The 20,373-nt window shown below is 47.5% G+C and overlaps 2 protein-coding genes across 7 annotated transcripts in view; one reads left to right on the forward strand and one right to left on the reverse strand.

Moving 5' to 3' along the window:
• The window catches only part of Arhgef2 (Rho/Rac guanine nucleotide exchange factor 2), a 33,772-nt gene extending 24,478 nt beyond the window's left edge, over positions 1-9,294 (forward strand). For all 6 annotated transcript variants that reach the window (XM_029556859.1, XM_029556873.1, XM_008853851.3 and 3 more), the window contains 11 exons: positions 455-531; positions 1,572-1,741; positions 2,808-2,875; positions 4,561-4,761; positions 5,106-5,225; positions 5,508-5,575; positions 5,704-5,739; positions 5,947-5,997; positions 6,195-6,638; positions 7,454-7,631; positions 8,165-9,294. In XM_029556859.1, the coding sequence (XP_029412719.1) occupies positions 455-531; positions 1,572-1,741; positions 2,808-2,875; positions 4,561-4,761; positions 5,106-5,225; positions 5,508-5,575; positions 5,704-5,739; positions 5,947-5,997; positions 6,195-6,638; positions 7,454-7,631; positions 8,165-8,238 (1,487 nt within the window). In that variant the 3' untranslated portion in view covers positions 8,239-9,294. The remainder of the gene's footprint in view (positions 1-454; positions 532-1,571; positions 1,742-2,807; positions 2,876-4,560; positions 4,762-5,105; positions 5,226-5,507; positions 5,576-5,703; positions 5,740-5,946; positions 5,998-6,194; positions 6,639-7,453; positions 7,632-8,164) is intronic.
• Positions 9,295-15,752: 6,458 nt separating this feature from the next.
• On the reverse strand, positions 15,753-18,359 carry Rxfp4 (relaxin family peptide/INSL5 receptor 4). The gene is given in 7 exon segments (XM_008855835.2): positions 15,753-15,804; positions 15,806-15,971; positions 15,974-16,173; positions 16,175-16,408; positions 16,410-16,678; positions 16,680-16,944; positions 18,346-18,359. Coding segments are annotated over 7 exon segments (1,200 nt in total).
• Between the last annotated feature and the right edge of the window lie 2,014 nt (positions 18,360-20,373).

Here is a 20,373-nt window from a genome sequence, read left to right on the forward strand (position 1 = left end):
AAGCCAGACGTGAAGTGCACACACCTTTAATCCCAGCACTCCAGAGGCAAAGGCAGGAGAATCTGAATTAAAGGCCAGGCTGCTACATAGCGAGTTCCAGGCCAGCCAGGGATACATAGAGAGACCCTATCCTAAAAAAAACAAGCAAAAAGTCTGAATTAGTTGTGGAAGGAGTTTCTCTAAACTCATTGAGTAGTCCCCTGTGGTCCCTGTGAGGCTGTTTTGTCTGGTAGCACATGCATTCTCTCTTGTCTTCTCCATTTTTATGTTGTAAGAATGAAGAGAGAAAGTGGGTGGTCAGAAAAGGTAAAGGAAGAAACCAGAGGGAAGAGAGACCAGGGAGAGGGTATTGGGAAGCACCATCTGATTAGTTGGACCAGGGCCTTGGGAAGGATGCAGATAGTTGCACTGAGCCCCTAGTGCTGACTGTTCTTCACCTGTATATCTTGGCCAGATGTGCTGATGCTGCTGATGACAGATGTGCTGGTGTTTCTCCAGGAGAAGGACCAGAAGTACATTTTTCCTGCCCTGGTGAGACCTTCCTTCTCTCCTTGCTCTTGTTTTCCTCACTGAGCCCAAAAGAGTTCTGAACAGAGTCAATCATTCTAACTATTGCTTCTATATAATACAAAGTAAGGTTAACTATCAGGTGTTACCACTGTGCACAGGCATGTTTACACCTGTGAGGAAAGCCATTATTAACATCATTTTGTAAGTGATGAAGGTAAAGGTTAGACATGGTGGCACATGGCTATAATTCCATCACTTGGAAGGTTGAGGCAAGAGGAGCAGGAATTAAGGCCATCCTTAGTCATATAGTGAGTTCAAGTCCAGCCTGGACTATATAAGACCCTGTTTTTGAAAAATTAAAAACTAGCTGGGCATGGTGGTGCATGCCTGTAGTCCCAGCATTCGGGAGGCAGAGGCAGGCGGATCTCTGTGAGTTCGAGGCCAGCCTGGTCTACATAGTGAGTTCCAGGACAGCTGGGGCTACAGGGAGACCCTATCTCAAAAAAAAATAAAATAAAAAAAATAAATAAAAAACTAAATAAAGTAGAACTTAGAGTTGAGTGTGATGGTACAAACCTATAATCACAGCGCTTGGGAAGCAGAGGCATGAGGAGAGCAACTTTGAGGCCAGCCGCCAGCCTAAAGTACATAGTGAGAACTGGGGGTGGAGGGGTGGGGTCGGGGGGCCGGCCAGAGGGAGGAAGGGGAGGAGAGATCATCAAGGGTCACACATACTTTTAAGTCCCCTCTGGCTGGTACTGACTGATGCCTGGGCTCTTGCATGTGGAGTGTCTTCTTCAATCCTTTTGGCATTCCAGGACTGAAGACCCAGATAGGTGAGGTTCTGGATTCCTTTTTCTTTCTTTTTTTTTTTTTTTTTTTTTTTGAAGCAGGGTCTCCCTGTAGCCCCAGCTGTCCTGGAACTCACTATGTAGACCAGGCTGGCCTTGAACTCACAGAGATCTGCCTACCTCTGCCTCTCTCCCAAGTGCTGGGACTACAGGCGTGTGCCACCACGCCCGGCTGGTTCTGGATTCTTAATTCTTCCCTTTCCCTGATAGGACAAACCTTCGGTGGTATCCCTGCAGAATCTGATCGTTAGAGACATTGCCAACCAGGAGAAAGGGATGTTTCTGATCAGTGCGGCCCCACCTGAGATGTATGAGGTGCACACAGCATCCCGAGATGACCGCAGTACCTGGATTCGGGTCATTCAGCAGAGCGTGCGCGTGTGAGTGTGTGCCCGCTGCCTGCGTGTATGCACAGCTTCAGTTCCCAGGCAGCAGTACTCCCTGGGGTCAGAACCCGGCCTGATAGTCTGGGCAGAGCCTAGAGATAGACTGAATCAGCTAAGGTGGATAAGTCACATGAAGTAGTTTATATGCTGACAACCCCAATTACCCTTCAAATGCACACTGAGATGACCAAGGGGCATACCTGCCAGCCAATGGAGCAGTGTCACCTGTACAGCATCACAGGTGATAAGCAGAAAGGTCTTATTTGTATTACATTTTACCTGTATTTTCTAAAAATGGAGATGAGGATAAAGCATTGATACTAGAGAGGTGAATAAGTTTCATTTAGAAACTTAAACAGTAAATGTAAGAATTATTGTGTTAAAGCAGTCAGTTCTTAGAACATACATTGGATTTGAGGCAGTCAGCTAAGTGTCTAAGTTGCAATAGGAAAAAAGTCGAAGTATAGGCAAAAGTGTTGAAAATAGCCTAGTGAGGTGTGGCATGCCTATAATCCCAGTGCTTCAAAAGTGAGGGCACAGTGATTAATGGTTAAAGGTCAACCTTGATACCTAAGAAGTTCAAGGCCAGCTGGGGCTCCATGAGACCCCTGTCTCAGCAACAGAACTAGTGATATAGCTCAGTTAGTAGAGTGTTTGCCTAGCATGATGAAGCCCTGCACTCCATTGTCAGCACTGAAATTAATCAGATGTAGTGACCGTAGAGAATCAGAAGTTCAAAACAAGAACAACAAAAAGTTGAAAAAAAAGCGTTCTTGAAAACTATGCCTAAAGCATGAACTCTTGAATTATTTTCTTTCATAGTACTAGAGACTGAACCCAGGGCCCTGTGCAGCCTAGATCCAGAGCTCCCAGCTAAGAGTTTTTATGATCTTTATAATCTTTAGGAAAGGAATATAGTGATGGAGAAAATTGGTGCAAAGAACTAATAAAGCCACGGTGTGAGGGGGGAGGTATCTCTAGAAGAGGGAAGTGTGCAAAGCAGGGAACGCTAATTCCTGGTGTCGTTTCCCCAAACCCATCCTACCTGTTACCCCTGCAGATGCCCATCCAGGGAGGACTTCCCCCTGATTGAGACAGAGGATGAGGCCTACCTCCGGCGGATCAAGAGTAAGTCCCTTCCCAGGGAGTGCGTTAGGTGATTTATTATATGTACACAAAATATTTGGCAACTCTTAAAAAGATGAGAGAGGGCCTGGAGAGATTACTCAGTGGTTAAGAGCATTAGCTGCTCTTACAGAGGACCCAGGTTCCCAGCCCCCACATGGCAGCTAACAACCCTCTATAACTCCAGTTCCAAGGGATCTGATACTATCTTCTGACTTAATGTGGGCATTGCATGCCTGGGTGTACTTATGTATATGCAGGCAAAATACTCATACACATAAAAAAAATATATTGTTCAGGAAAAAAAGCCAGATTTAAAACAACGTAAAAATGAATGATGTAATTTGTGTGAGAGTAGTGCAGATAGATAAATGTACATTCACATTTGTGTGTTGTGTGTGTGCGTGTACGTGTGTGTGTGTGTGCATAATTTCTCAAGAAAGATGTTATTGGGCCTAACGTGATGGCACATACCTTTAGTCCCAGCACTCAGGAGGCAGAGGCAGGCAAATTTCTGTTAGTTCAAAGCCAGCCTGGTCTACATGGTGAATTCCAGGCCAGCTGGGTCTACAGGGAGACCCTGTCTCAAAAACAAGAAAGATGTTATCATGGCTATGTCTAGGAAGGGAATGAAGAATACTGGCTGGAGTAACGTTTTTATTATAGAGACTTACATTAGTAAGGTTAGGTGTGACCTCATTGCTAAACAAAAATCAGTTGCTTAGGGGCTGGAGAGACAGCTCAGTGGTTAAGAGCAATTGCTGTTCTTGCAGAGGACGTGGGTTGGGTTCCCAGCACCCACATGGCGGCTAACAGCTCCAGTTCCAGGGGCTCTAATGCCCTCTTCTCACCTCTGCAGGCATTGCATGCATGTGGTGCACTTACATACCTGCATGCAAAACATCATACATTAAATTTAAAAAAAAAGAAAAAGGTTTGGAGAGATGGCTCAGTGGTTAAGAGCACTGGCTGCTTTTCCTGAGGACCCAGGTTTGGTTTCTAGCACCCATATGGTGGCTAACAACCATCCTTAACTCCAGTTCCAGGGGATCCAACATCCTTTTCTGGCCTCTGGGCATTGTGTAACACAGGTGCACTTACATACATGCAGGCAAAACACTCATATGTAAAATAAAAACTAAAAAAAAATAGATTTGGCCAATGAGGTGGCACAGCCTTTAATTCTAGCACTTGTGTGGCAGAGGCAGGCAGATCTCTGTGAGTTCAAGGCCAGCCTGATCTACATAGTGAGTTCCACGCTAGCTGGGGCTGCAGGGAGTCCCTGTCTCAAAAATACCAAAAAACAACAAGAACAACAAAAAATAAAGTCTTGTTTCAAAACAAAAAAGTCCAGAGGCCAGAAGTTAGTCATATTGGGAGTATCCAGTTTCAAGTCAGCCTGAGAAACATAGTGATAGAAGGGTAGCCAGGCACCCAATAGAGAGAATGAAGTAGAAAACCTTGAACCCTTTGCTACATATCATTTTTACTTTTGTTTCATAAAACAAAACAAACAATAATTATATTTTCTTCCCCTCCCCCCCAAAAAAGTTTTTTTTTTTCCTGAATAACCCAAACCCAAAATTAAGCGCTGTCACTCTGCCCAGCCTGACCCTCACCCCCAAGCTGCCTCTCCAAGGGCTCTTTGGATCCTTGAGCTCTTCCATACTCAATTGTCCTGTCCACAGTGGAGCTCCAGCAAAAGGACCGGGCACTGGTGGAATTGCTGCAGGAGAAGGTCGGTCTGTTTGCTGAGATGACCCACTTCCAGGCAGAAGAAGATTGTGTCAGTGGGATGCCTCTGCCCACCCTGCCCAGGGGCCTTTTCCGCTCTGAATCCCTTGAGTCCCCTCGAGGCGAGCGGCTCCTGCGAGATGCCATCCGCGAGGGTGAGGATACTCCCACTGAAATCTAGGCTGCACACTCAGCATCACAAAGTAGAGACCCAAGACCAGGGACATACCAGCCCCATAAGCTATGAAAAAAACCCTGAGGGTTTGTCCTTACTCCTGGGAAGGGCAGGGGAACAGGCCTGGCCTTGCTGTTGGACTCCTCTCCCTTTGCACAGGCTGTGTTACCCCTTGGGCATCTATGACCTTTGGCTGCCACCCTGCTGAAACTGTCCTACCTAAATAAGGACTCCTAGATGACTTGAATCAACTGTCTGTGTTGGGTGAATGGCATAGTCCACAAGGTTTTGTCCCTCCAGTATTCACTTCCTCTTTCCCCTCAGTGGAAGGCCTGAAAGACCTGCTGGTGGGGCCTGGTGTGGAGCTGCTCTTGACATCCCGAGAATCAACCATGCCCTTGGAACTGGACAGTGGTGGTAACACCAGTCCTGGGGTCACTGCCAGTGAGTATAGGGGAGGAGACCAAGTTAGTAGGTGGGAGAAAAGCATTGCCGGGCGTGGCGGTACACGCCTTTAATCCCAGCATTTGGGAGGCAGAGGCAGGTGGCTTTCTGAGTTTGAAACCAGCCTGGTCTACATAGAGAGTTCCAGGCCAGCTGGGACTACAGGGAGACGTTGTCTCAAAAAGACAAAAAAAATAAAGACATTGGAGGTGTGTTTTGGGGTGGGCGTTCCCAGTTCCTGAGAAAGTGAGCTGTACCCCCTCCTTTTCTCCTTCACTACAGATGGAGAGGCCAGAACCTTTAACGGCTCCATTGAGCTCTGCAGAGCAGACTCAGACTCTAGCCAGAAGGTGGGTTCTCGGGAGGGTCAGGACATGGCTAGAGGTGGGAAGGGTACAGCTGGCCTGTGGATCTTCAACAGAAAGCTGCTGGGGCAGGATTGTGCCTGCTTACGTCCCATCCTTGCCCATTTCTGCAGGATCGAAATGGAAATCAGCTGCGGTCCCCCCAGGAGGTGAGATGGGAATTCTTTGGTGGAAGAGATAGAGGGAAGCTACTCTGCTAGAAAACGTAGCCCGCTTTGGGTGGTTTTGGGGAGAATATACCTCACGGTATTTCTCTAGACACACGGTTGTATCGATCCCCACACACTGTTGATAACTTAGGGAAATTCTCCCATCCTGAAGTGTGGGCCTTTTTCTACCCTCTCCTCTGTCCTCAGGAGGTGTTCCAGCGATTGGTCAATCTCTATGGACTTCTTCATGGCCTTCAGGTCAGTGGCCAAGGGCTGGAATTGGGACAGAGGGGAGGAACCAGCCAGAGGTACCCATGTAGGTAGCAGTCATCCTGACAGGCCTGCATACTCCCCAAGCCAGTCTCTTTAGGAATGATGACCTGAGTTCCAGGGAAATGAGGGAGATATGGGAGGAAATGGTTCTGAAGCACCTTTTGGCTTCATCCCACCCCCAGGCAGCTGTGGCCCAGCAGGACACTTTGATGGAAGCTCGGTTCCCTGAGGGCCCTGACCGGTGGGAAAAGCTATCCCGGGCCAACTCTCGGGATGGCGAAGCTGGCCGGACTGCGGTTGCCCCTGTGGCTCCTGAAAAGCAGGCCACAGAGCTGGCACTGCTGCAACGTCAACATGCATTGCTGCAGGAGGAGCTGCGGCGTTGCCGTCGACTAGGTGAAGAGCGGGCAACTGAGGCTGGTAGCCTGGAAGCCCGGCTCCGAGAAAGTGAGCAGGCCCGGGCCCTGCTGGAACGGGAGGCTGAAGAGGCTCGCAGGCAGCTGGCCGCCTTGGGCCAGAATGAACCACTTCCTGCTGAGGCCCCCTGGGCTCGCAGGCCCCTGGATCCTCGACGACGCAGCCTCCCAGCAGGAGATGCCCTATACTTGAGCTTCACTCCCCCGCAGGTAAGTTTGCTTGGAGTAGTAAACTGACCCAGGTAGATATAAAGACCCATAGAATCTGAAAGTTGTTGAGGATTTGAGCCCAAGTGACATTAAACAACTGGTTTGAATGACACTATTAGTTGGGTTGGGCATGGCTCAGTTGTAAAGTGCTTGCCATCTTATATGAACCCTTTTTGGATGCCCCCCAGAATCCCCATTCAGAGCTCAGTGTTCCATACTTGTAATCCCAGCCCCCCGCCTAGGTTAATTGATGAGTTCCAAGCCAATGAGAGACCCTGTCTTATTGTAAAACAAGGTGGACAGCTCCTAAGGGATAGCCCTTGAAATTGACTTCTGGCCTTACAATGCATGTGTAGGCACAAAATAATACTGATTGAACCAAAAAGAAATTCTGGGCTGTGGATATAGTTCGGTTGTAGCCTAGATAACGTGCAATTTGCCTAGATAACGTGCAATTTTCAGCTCTGCCAACAAAGAAAACCACTTTTTTTCCCTCAAGATTTCTGCAAATAGTCCATGTGGGGCATTGTGGGTGCCTGGAGTCCTTTATTTGAAGGCAAAGGCTGGAGGACCACCTGAGCCCAGGAATTTGAGACCAACCTAGGCAACATAGTACCTTGTTTCAAAAAGAAAAATTTAGAGCATCATAGGGATGAGCATTGAAGGCAAACAAGACGGGTATCCCACTGAAAGGAGACCACTGAAGAGTCATTGATGTGCATGTTGGGGCCCAGAAGGGCCCACTGCTCTAGCCAAGCAGAGCCTGCCCCCTTGACTGTGCTCATCCACTGGATTGCTGCTTTTGCTGTCCATAGCCCAGTCGAGGCCATGACCGCCTGGATCTGCCAGTGACTGTTCGCTCCATCCACCGACCCTTTGAAGAGAGGCAGGAGCTGGGTAGTCCTGAAGAACGGCTTCAGGACAGCAGTGACCCTGATACTGGCAGTGAGGAAGAAAGCAGTAACCGTCTGTCTCCACCCCACAGTCCACGAGGTGAGACTCTGGCAGGGTTGTGGGGTTTGAGGTCTAAGCCCTTGGACTGGATATGGATAGGCTCTAAGTGACTCCTGAGATCCAGTTATCCTGTGACGGATGTCGAAGATTTCCTATTCTGTGGATGACAAACAGGTGGTGGAACTCTAAGAAGCAGTGTCTTCCAGTTGGTTGATGACTGCCAACCTTTTCAAGTAGAAATCTATTTTCAAAGTAAAATAATGTCAAGGACCTCCAAACCCTTAAGACATCTGTTTTTTATTTAATTTTTTTTCCGGAACTGAGGACCAAACCCAGGGCCTTGCGCTTGCTAGGCAAGTGCTCTACCACTGAGCCAAATCCCCAACCCCTTAATCAGACATCTCTTGTAATTTTCTGTTATATTCTAGGATATGCTGGTGACTTTAGTGTTTGAGGGTCATCCCTCCATGGTGCTCAGACCTGCCAGCCTACACTGGGCAGGCCTCTGTATGAGTGTGTGCCCCTCCTCCTGGGAGATCTTCCTCACTTAGCTCTATTCTGTCCCTCTTCAGACTTCACCCGAATGCAGGACATCCCTGAAGAGGCAGAAAGCCGAGACGGGGAGCCTGTGGCTTCAGAGAGCTAAGGGGGACCCTCCCCCCATCCTGGTGCCCCACAGAAGAACATTACTGAAGGGGGAAAACCTTGGGAACTTCATTCTGCCAACAATGCGGGAATATTTGAAAGAACTGCTGATTGTCCTTGCCAGCTCTTGGGATCCTTGGATGCCTGGGGCCATGTAGGAACTGGGGGTTTAGAGGTTACAGTACCCCTGGTGGCATCCAAGAGCTATACCACAGATGCCAATTTCTCATGCCTTCTTCCCTCTACTTAGGAAATTTTATTTATTTATTGTTTATTAGTTACAGGGGGGAGAGGGAGATTTAAAGGACCAGGGACATGGGAACCAAGCCATAAGGATCAGGGGGCCTTGTCCTTTAAACACTACTGGGGTATGTTCAGGCTTAGCCATGCAGCTGCTGGGTTCCAGCCTAACACCCACCCCAGCGACACCCATCTTAAGAGAGGCTGTGGCCACAGAACCTACTGCCCCTTTAAGGAGGGCTGGGGGCAAGGGGCAGGACCGTGGCCCTCTCCCCTCTCCCCTCAGCCTCCTACTGCTGTTCTCCCTGTTCTTTGACCTCCGTGGAAACTACAGGGAGAGACCCCGGCTCCCTGGAGTTGATGGAGCAGAGCTTAGGGTAGCCATATTTTGTTGGGGGTAGAGGAGAAATCCACAGGGACCAGAATTTTTTTTTTTTTTTTTTCGTTTTGTACCAAAGCCCATTGCACGTGTTTTATATTTTTAAAGAAGACTGTAGGCACTTCTAGCTCCATGTTTCTGAACCTGAGGAGTTGGGGAGACACTGACTTCTCCCTTCATCTGCAGAAAGGGGCTTGCTCCTATTCTGAGTTCTTCCTTAACCATTTGGAAGAAGCTCTAGGGTGGGTTAGGAAATCTAGAAACTTTCACCCCATCTCTCACCACAGCAACCAGAGTTGAAACCTCAGCAAGAATTTAGGGGATTTTTCAGTAGGACCCTGATGCCCACCAGCACAAACCATTTTTCTGTCAATTTGACTGTTTAAAGAAAGAAAGAAAAAGCTCAAGCAGAGAAAATTAAAGACCTGAAACACATGAGATACTGTCTCAATGACTGCCCAGTGAGGATTGCAATGGCTGCAGCCAGGCAGTGATGGAGATTTCTGTAGAGGCCATTGCCACCTCACCGAAGAGGGTACAACACATGGAGCTGCCGCAAATCCTTTTTTAAAAACGCAAGGAATGAAAATGAAGTTGCACTCAGGTCCCAGTGGCTGTTGGGGATTCCAATATTAGAAAACTCATTTACATGTTATTTGTATGCTGTGCTTGAAAACCACATCTGGTCCTTGACCCCCAACCTCCACAGTTCCTGTTATCCTCTCCTCCATACTTATGCCTACAGCATTGGAGCCCAGGGCTGAATGCTCAGAGGAGTAGCACTCTGCCTCTTGGGAAGGCAATAACTAGTTTCAGTTCTTGGTTTTGGTTCCTTTCACTTCCTGTTTCTAGTAGATACCCTATACTTGGGCTGTGGGGCAGGGAGGGTGTGCATGTATGCATATCTCCTGTAGCCTATAAGAAGGGTCTCAGGCTGCCAGCTAGAAAGTAGAATTGAAATTGCATGGGGGGCAAACAACACCTTCCACTCCACCAGCTTCTGGCTCTTTACAAGGCACTTTCTCATCCATTTTGGAACTCCTAGGCAGTAGAAATTGTTTTATATAGTTATTTATTTTAATTTTTTTTATTTTTGGGGGGGCGCTTTTTGAGACAGGGCCTCCCTGTAGCCCAGCTGTCCTGGAACTCACTCTGTGGACCAGGCTGGCCTCGAACTCACAGAGGATCTGCCTGCCTCTGCCTCCCGAGTGCTGGGATTAAAGGCGTGCGCCACCACCCCTGGCTTATTTATTTTACTTTTTTAAAAAAATCTTTTTGAGACAGGTTTTCCCTGTAGCCCCAACTGGCCTGGAACTCACTATGTAGACCAGGCTAACCTTGAACTCATAGAGCTCTACCTGCCTCTGCCTCCAGAGTGTTGGGATTAAAAGCATGCACCACCACACCTGGCCTTTACTATTATTTTTGAGACAGGGTCTTGCTATAAAGCCCAGGCTGACCTTGAATTCATGGCAGTCCTGCCCTGGCCTCTCAGATATTGGGATTACACACATGAGCCAGTATACCCAGCCTAAATTGTTTTCCTTTTACACAATGGAAAAAAAAGTTTCCAGGCCAAGAAACAAGTCTTTCACTTCTCCATTTGGCTACTCTGCCTAAAAGCACCAGAGCTCTGGTTTCAAGCACATTGATGGTTCAGTAGATGTCAAGACTAAACATCTAAGCATCTGTAGCCATGCTTGCAAAGGTTGAGTGAAGGCTGCTGGTGAGGTGGGGGAGAAGGGAGCATGGTTTCCCACCATTCTCCCATGGATCCAGGAGAAAACCTGGAACCTGGAGACAGATCCCAGAGTGTGAGTTTGAAAGAGCTCCATTCCTTCTGCCTGTCCACCTCATCATCAGCCTCAAGCCAGGCCCCTCCCTCCTTTCACCATTCTGTCCCTTGGCCTCTCCCAGATCCCACTTAAGAACTCAACCATCTTCACCTTGGTTCCTCCTGCCATTTCAAAGCTCTGTGGCTTTTGTGCTCCTAGGAGCCAGTGTCAAGCCTCTTGCCTTAAATTGTGCTGCTTTCTCTTAGAGAAATGCCAAGCCCTCAACTGCCCCACCATTCCTTTCTCGCCTTTGTCCCATCCAGAGGTGGGTCCACATGCAATCACATGGGTCTGTTCTGTCAATATTTACCCCCTGGTTCTGTAAAGCAGATGACCCCAGAGAAGCCAATATCTGGCCCTGAGCCTGCTAGAGGCAGGGAGAGGAATGTTTAGGTGGGGAAGGATTTTCCATCTTCCTGGACAACCAGGAGCAGACCCTTAAGTTTTGGAACCATTTTAAACATCAAGAGGCTAAATCTCTTTCCCATCTTTTAATATGGTACAAATTGGGTCACTCAGCAACTGGGTGAACTGAGTTAGGGGTGCCCTGAGGCATTGTGGCTTCCCTTCCAGACATGCCTGAGAGCTTGGTCCTGAAGGGAGTGGGATAGAAGCAGGAGCTCCATCCCATCCATCGCCTCCCCTTCCCAAAATCTGCCCCCAGGGAAATCCTCTCTGATGAATAAGCTATATCACTGATGGTTCTAAGTGACTGTGGAAACCAAAGGGGGTACCCTCTGCTCTGGGGAGACACTTGGAAGGGGGGCTTTGAGGCTAACCCTTTAGTTCTTTGTGCCTGTGTGTTTGTGAAGCTGGAGTGCCTTCCTCAATTGCTCTCCACCTGGTTTGTTGAAAGAGGGTCTCACTGAACCTGAACCTGGCTGATTTGGCTAGGCTGGCCAATGAGCATCAGGGATCCTCCTGTCAACACTTTCAAGCACCCCATACCCAGCATTTTTACATGGGGTGCTGGAGCATTTCAAGCTCAAGTATTCATGCTTGTTCCTAGTACTTTACCAACAGCCATCCTCCTGGGTTTTTTTTTTTTTTTTTTTTTTTTTAAAAAAAAAAAAAAAAAAAAAAAAAAAAAGAGGACGATAAATCTTTCACTGTGATATATCAAAATAAAAAAAAAATTTTTTTTATTATTAAAATTTTTGGTGGGAGTAGTGGCACACACCTTTAATCCCAGCACTTGGGAAGCAGAGGCAGGTGAATCTCTTGAGTTCGAGGCTAGTCTGGTATACATAGCAAGTTCCAGGCCAGCTGGGGCTTGTCTCAAAAATACCAAAACAACAAAAAACTGCATGATGTTTGCCGTGGTGCACCTTGGAGGTTAGAGTGGGTTTTGACTTGTGTGGCAAGCACCTTTACTAAAGGCTGAGCCATCTTACTGGCCCTTTTTAAAAAATATTTTACTGTGTGTGTGGATAATGTGCCTTTATGGATGTATGCAACCAGTGCCTTGTGCAAGACTTTCATTATACTCCAGAGCACGTAAGATCGTTCCAGACTCCAGACAAGACCTGGATGGCTCCCCGACCCTGTCTGCCAGTTGTCCTTATTTTCTCCTCTGCATTTTACATGGAAGATGAAAATAATAGCCAACACTGCCATAGACACTGATGAGTTCTCAACAGCCTTTTTTCTTTTTTTAAGGCCTGAACTCTGTGTAGCTAAGAAAGATCTTAAGCATTAAGGGATTAAGCAAGCATTCTATCAACTGAACTACACTCCCAGCCTCTAGAAAGTTGGGTGTACAGCAGTGTACACCTATAATCCCAGCTCTAGGGAAGCAGAGACAGATTTCTTAGGCTTCCTGGCCAGCCAATTAAGCCAAACAGTGAGCTCCAAATACTGTGAGAGACCCTGTCTCAAAAAATAAGCCAGGGGCTAGAGAGATGGCCTAGTGGTTAGGAATACTTGTTCTTCCAAGAGACCTGAGTTTGGTTCCCAGCACTCAATGTTGGGCAGCTTACAACCACCTGCAGCCTCAAGTCCAGCGGATCCTACGCGCTCTTCTGGCCTCTGGGTACCCACACATACAGCATGCACACACACATATGTACACTTTTTTCTTTCTGGAGAAAGGGTATCATGTATCCCTTTCTGGCCCGGAACCCACTTTGTAGACCAGGCTGACCTGGAACTCAGAGATCTATCAGCCTCTGTCTTCTGAGTGCTAGGTTAAAGATGTGTGCCACTAAGCCTGGCCACACTTTTTTTGTTTTTATTTTTTTTATTTTATTTATTTATTTTTTTGGTCGTTTTTGACTCGGGGTCTCTCTGTAGTCCCAACTGGCCTGGAACTCTACTATGTAGACCAGGCTGGCCTGGAACTCACAGAGATCTGCTTGCCTCTGTTTCCCGTGTCCTAGGATTAAAGGCATGTGCCACCACACTTGGTGCAAAAAAATACATTTTTTTTTTTTTTCTTCTTTTTGAGACAGGGTCTCCCTGTAGCCCCAGCTGTCCTGGAACTCACTATGTAGACCAGGCTGGCCTTGAACTCACAGAGATCTGCCTGCCTCTGCCTCCCAAGTGCTGGGATTAAAGGCATGTGCCACCACGCCCAGCCGAAAATTTTTTTTTTTTTAAAGATGGAGGAGGGGCTGGAGAGATGGCTCAGCAGTTAAGAGTACTGACTGCTTTTGCAGGGTTCAATTCCCAGCATTTACATGGTAGCTAACAGCCATCTGTAACTCCATTTCCAGGGGATCCAGCTCCCTTTTCTGTCTTCCTTGGGCATTGCATGACACAGGTGCACCTACCTACATGTAGGCAATACACTTATACACATAAAAATAAATAAAAATGGCCCAGTAGGTAAAGGCACTTGCCTTCAAACATGATGTGATCTGAGTTGACTTCAATTCCTGGGTGCCACATGGTAGAGGAGAAAACAGCCAAGTTGTCCTCTGACCATGCATGCCCTATGGCCCACATCCCCTTGGCCAAACATGCACCAAATCAATTCTTAAAAAAATAACAAATGTAACTATAGGTTTATTTCTTAACTTTGTATGTGTATGAGTGTTTTGCTTGCAAAGTGCACTCGTGTGTGCAATGCCCATGGAAGTCAGAAGATGGTGTCAGATCCCTTTGAACTGGAGTTACAGATGGTGGTTAGCCACAGTGTATGTGCTGGGGACTGAACCTGGGTTCTCTGCAAGAGCAGCCAGTGCTCATAACTGCTGAGGCATCTCTCCAGCTGTTTCCCCTTTAAGTTTATATTTTAATGTTTTGTGAATAAAAGTAATTTTTAAACTTTAAATTTTTATTTATTTTGTATGTATGACTGTTTATGCCTGCATGTATGTAAGTGCACCCATGTCATGCAATGCCCCCGAAGGCCAGAAGAGGGTGTCAGAATCCCTAAAACGACTTACAGATGGTTGCTAGCCATTATGAGGATGTTGGGGTTTGAACCTGGGTCTTCTGCAAGAGTAGCCAGTGCTCTTAACCACTGAGCCATCTTTCCAATCCAGAATAAATGTAATTTTTTGGTCTTTTTTTGAGACAGGGTCTTCCTGTAGCCCCAGCTGGTCTGGAACTCTCTATGTAGACCAGGCTGACCTCAAACTCACAAAGATCTGCCTGCCTCTGCCTCTGCCTCCCAAGTGCTGGGATTAAAGTCATGCACCACCATGCCCCACTATGAATGTAATTTTATTTTTTGAGACAGGGTCTCTGTAGTCCCAGCTGTCCTGGAACTCACTATGTAAACCAGGCTGGCCTTGAACTCAAGAGATCTGCCTGCCTCTGCCTCCCTAGTACTGGGATTAGAGGCCTGTGCCACCATACCCATCTAAAAAAAAATCATTTAAAAGAATGAGGTAGAGAGCAATTAAAGACACCTGATGCCAACCCACATGCAAGTGTGAACACACACAAATATATATACACAGAGAAAAAGAGAAGAACAGATTGAACTGAAAAGACCAGGCATGGTGCCTCATAGCTGTAATCCCAGCACTTGGGAAGTGGAGGCATAAAGTCATTGTCCGATACAGTTTGAGACTAGCCTGGGTTGCATGAGACCCTGTCTCCAGTTACAAAAAAAAAACAAAACTGATGCATCGAGGTGATTTGCCTAAGGTGAAGGCTCAAACATGCTTTGGCACTAAGCTGATACGCAGAGCTGTGTGCCGTGGGTAGAGAGCATGGCTGTAGTACCTCTGGTTTCTGCTTCCTTGTTAACCTTCAGCCTCCCAAGCCCTTTTGTACTTCTTGCCTTCCTTCATCCCACCCATGTCTTTCACCTGCCATTATCTCCCTTTAACCCCTAAGTTAAGGAGACACAGACACTGGAATCACCAGGGTTACCCACCCAGTATCTGACAGATGCTTGAGATCCAACAAGTCCCAGCCTGATATCTTCCTACAGTGAAACTATAGATGTTGAGTGAAGGCCTTGCTGGCATCATTTCTATGGCCTCCCCTGAGATGATAAAAAAAAGGAGATGCTGGGGCTGGAGAGATGGCTCAGCAGTACTCTTGTACTGGATGCTCTTGTAGAGGACCTGGGTTCGGTTCCCAGCATCCATATGGCAGCTAACAACCATCTGTAGCTCCAGTTCCAGGGGAATTCTATACCTTCTGACCTTCTTGGGCATTGCACAACACAGGTGCACTTATATACATGCAGGCAATGCACTCAAAAAAAAATTTTTTTAAGTGAGATGGCCAGGGGAAAAGCATTTTTGGTCTTGGTACCTAAAAAGCATGAGACATTCTTGTTTTGAGATGACATTTGAAGAATAGAAAGAACAGTTTTCTGACCTGTAGTCCAGACTCCTATGGGAAAAGTTCTGAGACTCCTTACAGAAAGCAAAAATGGGGCAAAAATGAACCCATGTTGAACTGCAGGTGGAACTTGCATGAAAGGTCAAGACAATCAATCTAGAGATGATCCAGGTTTATTCTCAGTTCCTGTTCTTTCCCGTATCCAAAGAGCAATAAGCTTTGCCACATTCACTCCTACCTGGGCTCCAGCTTCCCCCATTCAACTGCTCACATGTTGATGATCAAAGATCGTCTTTCTAGCCACACTTCGGCCTATCAGAGAAGGCAGCCTAGGACTTGTGGGTCCTGCCCCTGGCAGATCCTAGAAAGTGTCCAGGTTGCATCCTTCATCCAAGTATTCTTTGATCTTTGTGAGTAGGGTAGAAGGGCTACTGGCTACCTGCCTCTCGCCTACCTCCTTGAGGGCCACTTGTTCCACACAGGCCTGGCTCTGGGGCCACAGCCTTGATTGGAGATCCCTGAAGGAGCTGACCAGGGCTCACACCAGAGGAGACAATACAGCATGGGGTTGAGGGAGCTGCTGCTGTGTGCCAGGCAGGTAGTGACCCGAAAGACATAGGTATGGATGGTGTAGAAAAAGACATAGGTATGGATACCCCAAAAAGTGACCACATGGTTAGGGAGCCAGCAGAGGAAGAAATACGGATACGGATAGAGTGCCGCCACTCTGCTGTCGCTGCCTCTGCCGTAGGAAAGCCAGCAGCAGCAAATAGCTGGTGGTGATGATGCCCAAGGGCACCATGAAGTCCAGTACCACCCTCTGCAGCTGGTAGGCCCCCAGCCAATATCTGCTGGGGAAGCACAATAGGCAGAGATACAGGTCCCACAGCTCACTCTCACCACCAAAGATAGCCGTGGGCACAATCACCAGGGCAGCTGCTACCCATGCTGCCAGGGGAGCCAGAGGAGCTCAAAACAGTGAGGTGACTGCCTGGCCTCACAATCATGGCCACCACCCAGTATCAAGCAATGCTCAGTGGAAGATGCCTAGCACAGGTGTTGAGGACAGTGGCTGTCAGGACTATCAGACAGCACTTCCAAAAGGCCAGTCAAAAGTCCAGTGCTGACTCAGCTACCCAGAATAGGAGAGTGAGGGCCAGCCCCAGGTCTGCCAGAACCAGTCTGAAGACAAAGGTGTCAGAAGGTGGGCCAGGTGCTCACTGAGCACAGTCACCCATCCCCACACAGCACAGACAAATTTTCCAGCAAGCCAATGACCCCCACAAGTCCATAGGCCAGAGCAACTACAGTCCTCAGTGCAAGGAACTGGACAGACATCGCAGCACCTTCAGTACTCAACATGCTGTCTCCAGAGCTATTGGCCCAGAAGAGTATAGGCAGAAGAATTGGATGTGGGTATTGCAAGGTATCAGCTTGCAGGAGCAGAGCAGAGGAGCCAGCAACCACAGCTGTCTCAGCAGGAGAGCTCTCAGAGGAGGCCAGGGATCTGGGTATTGATCCAGAGCTTCAGGTTGCAGGAGCCTTGGTCCATGCTCACACCCCAGAGGGAGGGGTGTGGGTAGAACAGCCTACCCCTTTTGTATTGGGCAAGGTTGGTAGAGGGTGCGGCACTAAGGAAGGGATACGTGCACACTGCACACTGGAGACTGAGGGAGGGTCACCACAGGGAGGAGACAGCTTGTCTGGAATAACCAGAGATTCCGCTACAATGAGCAGGTTGCAGAGGCCCCTCTGCTCAAAGTGCTCCCTAGACTATTGGGAGAAGCTAGCCAGAATGAGTCTGAGAGAGGAACAAACAACTGTCTGGAGACCCACACCTCCTACTCCTTTGCTGTGTGTCTCTGGATGAGTTACTTTAGCTTTCCTGAACCTCTTTTCTTGCTTACAATTTCAGTGAGCAGGCCAGAGAGGTAGCACAGTGGGTAAAGGTGCCTGCTGCTAAACCTGATGACCTGAGTTCAATCTCTAGAATCCACATGGTGGAAGGATATAGCCAACTCTAACAAGCTGTCTTCTGACCTCCAAATATGTTCTGTGACTCACGCACACACGCGTGCACACACACACACTGTAAAAAATTTTTTGACTCGGTGAAGTGGCAAGTGCCTGTGATCCCAGCACCCTGGGAGGCTAAGGCATCTGAATCACCTGAGCCCAGGAGTTCAAGGCCAGTCTTGGCAGCACTGTAAGACATAATCTCAAAGAATAAATAGGGTCGTGGAGATGGTTCAGTGGGTAAAGGCCCTTAGTGCACCTTTACCTGTTAGGTCGACCTGAGCTCAAACCCTGGAACCTGTATAAACATGAAAGGAGAGAATTGACTCCACAGAGTTGTTCCCTAACCTCCATGAGGGCTGTGGTATTTGACACCCCCCCAACACACTAATAAATTTAAAAATAAAATAAGATAAAAATTTAAGATCAGGCTTGGCTATCGAGATGGCTTACACCTTTAATCCCAGCACTTGGGAGGCAGGAATAGATGGATCTCTGTGAGTCTGAGTCCAGCTTGGTCTACATAATGAATTCTAGGCCAGCAGAGGCTACTTAGTGAGACCCTGTCTCAAACAAAAAAATCAGGCTTGGTGTTATGCCCTAGGCCTGCCTGTAATCACAGCACTTTCAGTGGAGGCAAGCTCAGCAGCAGTTGAAGGGATAGCTTTGGCTACACAACCGGTTGGAAGCTAGCCTAATTATATGAGCCCCTGGGAAACAAAAACAAAAACAAACAAGGCCTGGGAGCTTGAGAGAGAACTCAGCAGTTAAGAGCTCATACTGCTCTTCCAGAGAACCAGAGTTCAATTCCCAACACCCATGTCAAGCGACACTACTGCCTGTAACTCCAGCTCCAGGAGATCCAACAGCCTCCAGGGGCACTTGCACTTACCTGCTCGTATTCATGCAGACACACATGCATATATGATTAAAAATAAGAAATCATGCCGGGTATGGTGGTGCACACCTGTAATCCCAGCACTTGGGAGGCAGAAGCAGGCGGATCTCTGTGAGTTCAAGGCCAGTTTGGTCTACATAGTGAGTTCCAGACCAGTTGGTGCTACAGGGAGACCCTGTCTCAAAAAGACCAAAAAAATTACAATAATAATGAAAATGAAAAATAAAAATAGGGAACCTTGGGGCTGAAGAGATGGATCAGTGGTTAAGAGCACTTGCTGTTTTTCCAGAGGACCTGGGTTCAGTTCCCAACACACATATGGCAGCTCACTACCATCTCTAACACCAATTCCAGAGGATCCTACGCCCTCTTCTGGCCTCCAAGGGAATGGGTGCACTTACATACATGCAGGGAAAACAATCATACAAATAAATAAATATAAACAAATACATTTTTTTTTGTCTTTTTGAGATAGGATCTCTCTGCAGCCCCAGCTGGTCTGGAACTTGCTGTGTAGACTAGGCTGGCCTCGAACTCACAGAGCTTCACATGCCTATGCCTCCTGAGTGCTGGGATTCAAGGTGTGTGCCACCACGCTCAGCTAAATAAATATTTTAATTAAAATTTTTTTGGAGGGGCTGGAGAGATGGTTCAGCGGTTAAGAACACTGTTCTTGCCCAAGACCTGGGTTCAAATCCCAGCACACACATGGACAGTTTCTTCTGTCCTCCACAGGCATTGCACAGCATGGGTGCATGTACGTACATGCAGGCAATACACACATACACATTAAAAAATAAAAATAAATATTTAAAAAAATTGTTTTTGGTCTTTTTTTTTTTGAGACAGGGTCTCCCTGTTTTAAAGGCGTGTGCCACCATGTCCGGCTTGATTAAATTTTTTTTAATTAAAAATCTTGCTGGGTGCCCAGCATGGTGGCGCACGCCTGTAGTCCCAGCACTTGGAAGGCAGAGGCAGGTGGATCTCTGTGAGTTCAAGGCCAGCCGGTCTACATAGTGAGTTCCAGGACAGCTGGGGCTACAGGGAGACCCTGTCTCAAAAAGACAAAAAAAAAAAAATGTTGCTGGGTGTGACGATGCATGTCTTTAATCCAAGGACTCAGGAGGCAGAGGTAGTCCTAGAGTGCTTGCCTAGTATCCGTGAAGCATGTCCCCAGCACCATATAAATTAAGCGTGATCCCCACACTCAAGAGCTGGATATAGAAGGGTCAAAAGTTCAATGTCATTCTCAACTACTTAACAAAGCCAGCCTGGGCTACTTGAGACCCTGTTTCAAAGAAACAAAAGGCAAGGCTCAGTAGGTAAAGGTACATGGTACCAAGTCTCATGACCTGAGTTTGATCTTTGGATCAGAGGCAAGTTGTCCTCTGACCACCACATGAGTGCCATGACACATGCACACATAAACATGCAAATACATACATACACACACATACAAATACAATTTTATGCCTGTGAGATAGCTCAGTAGATAAAGGCCCTGCTGCCAAGCCTGATGATTTGAGTTCCATTCCGGTGGAAGGAAAGAACTGACCCCCTAAAGTTGTCCTCTGTTCTCCACACCCATGCTTATGTTCCAGGCCCTGGGTTCAATCCTCAACACCAAGTAAACAGTAATAACTAAAATAAACAAATAAAAACCTAAGAAAACAGAGGGGGCTATAGAGATGACCCAGTAGTTAAGAGCACTGGCTGTTCTTTCAGGATTTGGTTCCCAGCACCCACATAGCAGCTCAAAACTGCAACTCCAGCTCCAGGGCATCTGAATCCCTCTCTGGCCTCCTCAGGCACTAGGCACACACGGTACACATATATACATGCAGGCAGACACTTATGTACATAAAATAAGAATAATAAATCTTGCTGGGCATGGTGGTACCTGCCTTTAATCCCAGCACTCGGGAGGCAGAGGCAGGCGGATCTCTGTGAGTTCAAGACCAGCCTGGTTTACATAGTGAGTTCCAGGACAGCTGGGGCTACGGGGAGACCCTGTCTCAAAAA

This window comes from Nannospalax galili, unplaced genomic scaffold, assembly GCF_000622305.1.
Source record: "Nannospalax galili isolate Female #2095 unplaced genomic scaffold, S.galili_v1.0 scaffold591, whole genome shotgun sequence".
Classification (NCBI taxonomy): Eukaryota; Metazoa; Chordata; class Mammalia; order Rodentia; family Spalacidae; genus Nannospalax; species Nannospalax galili.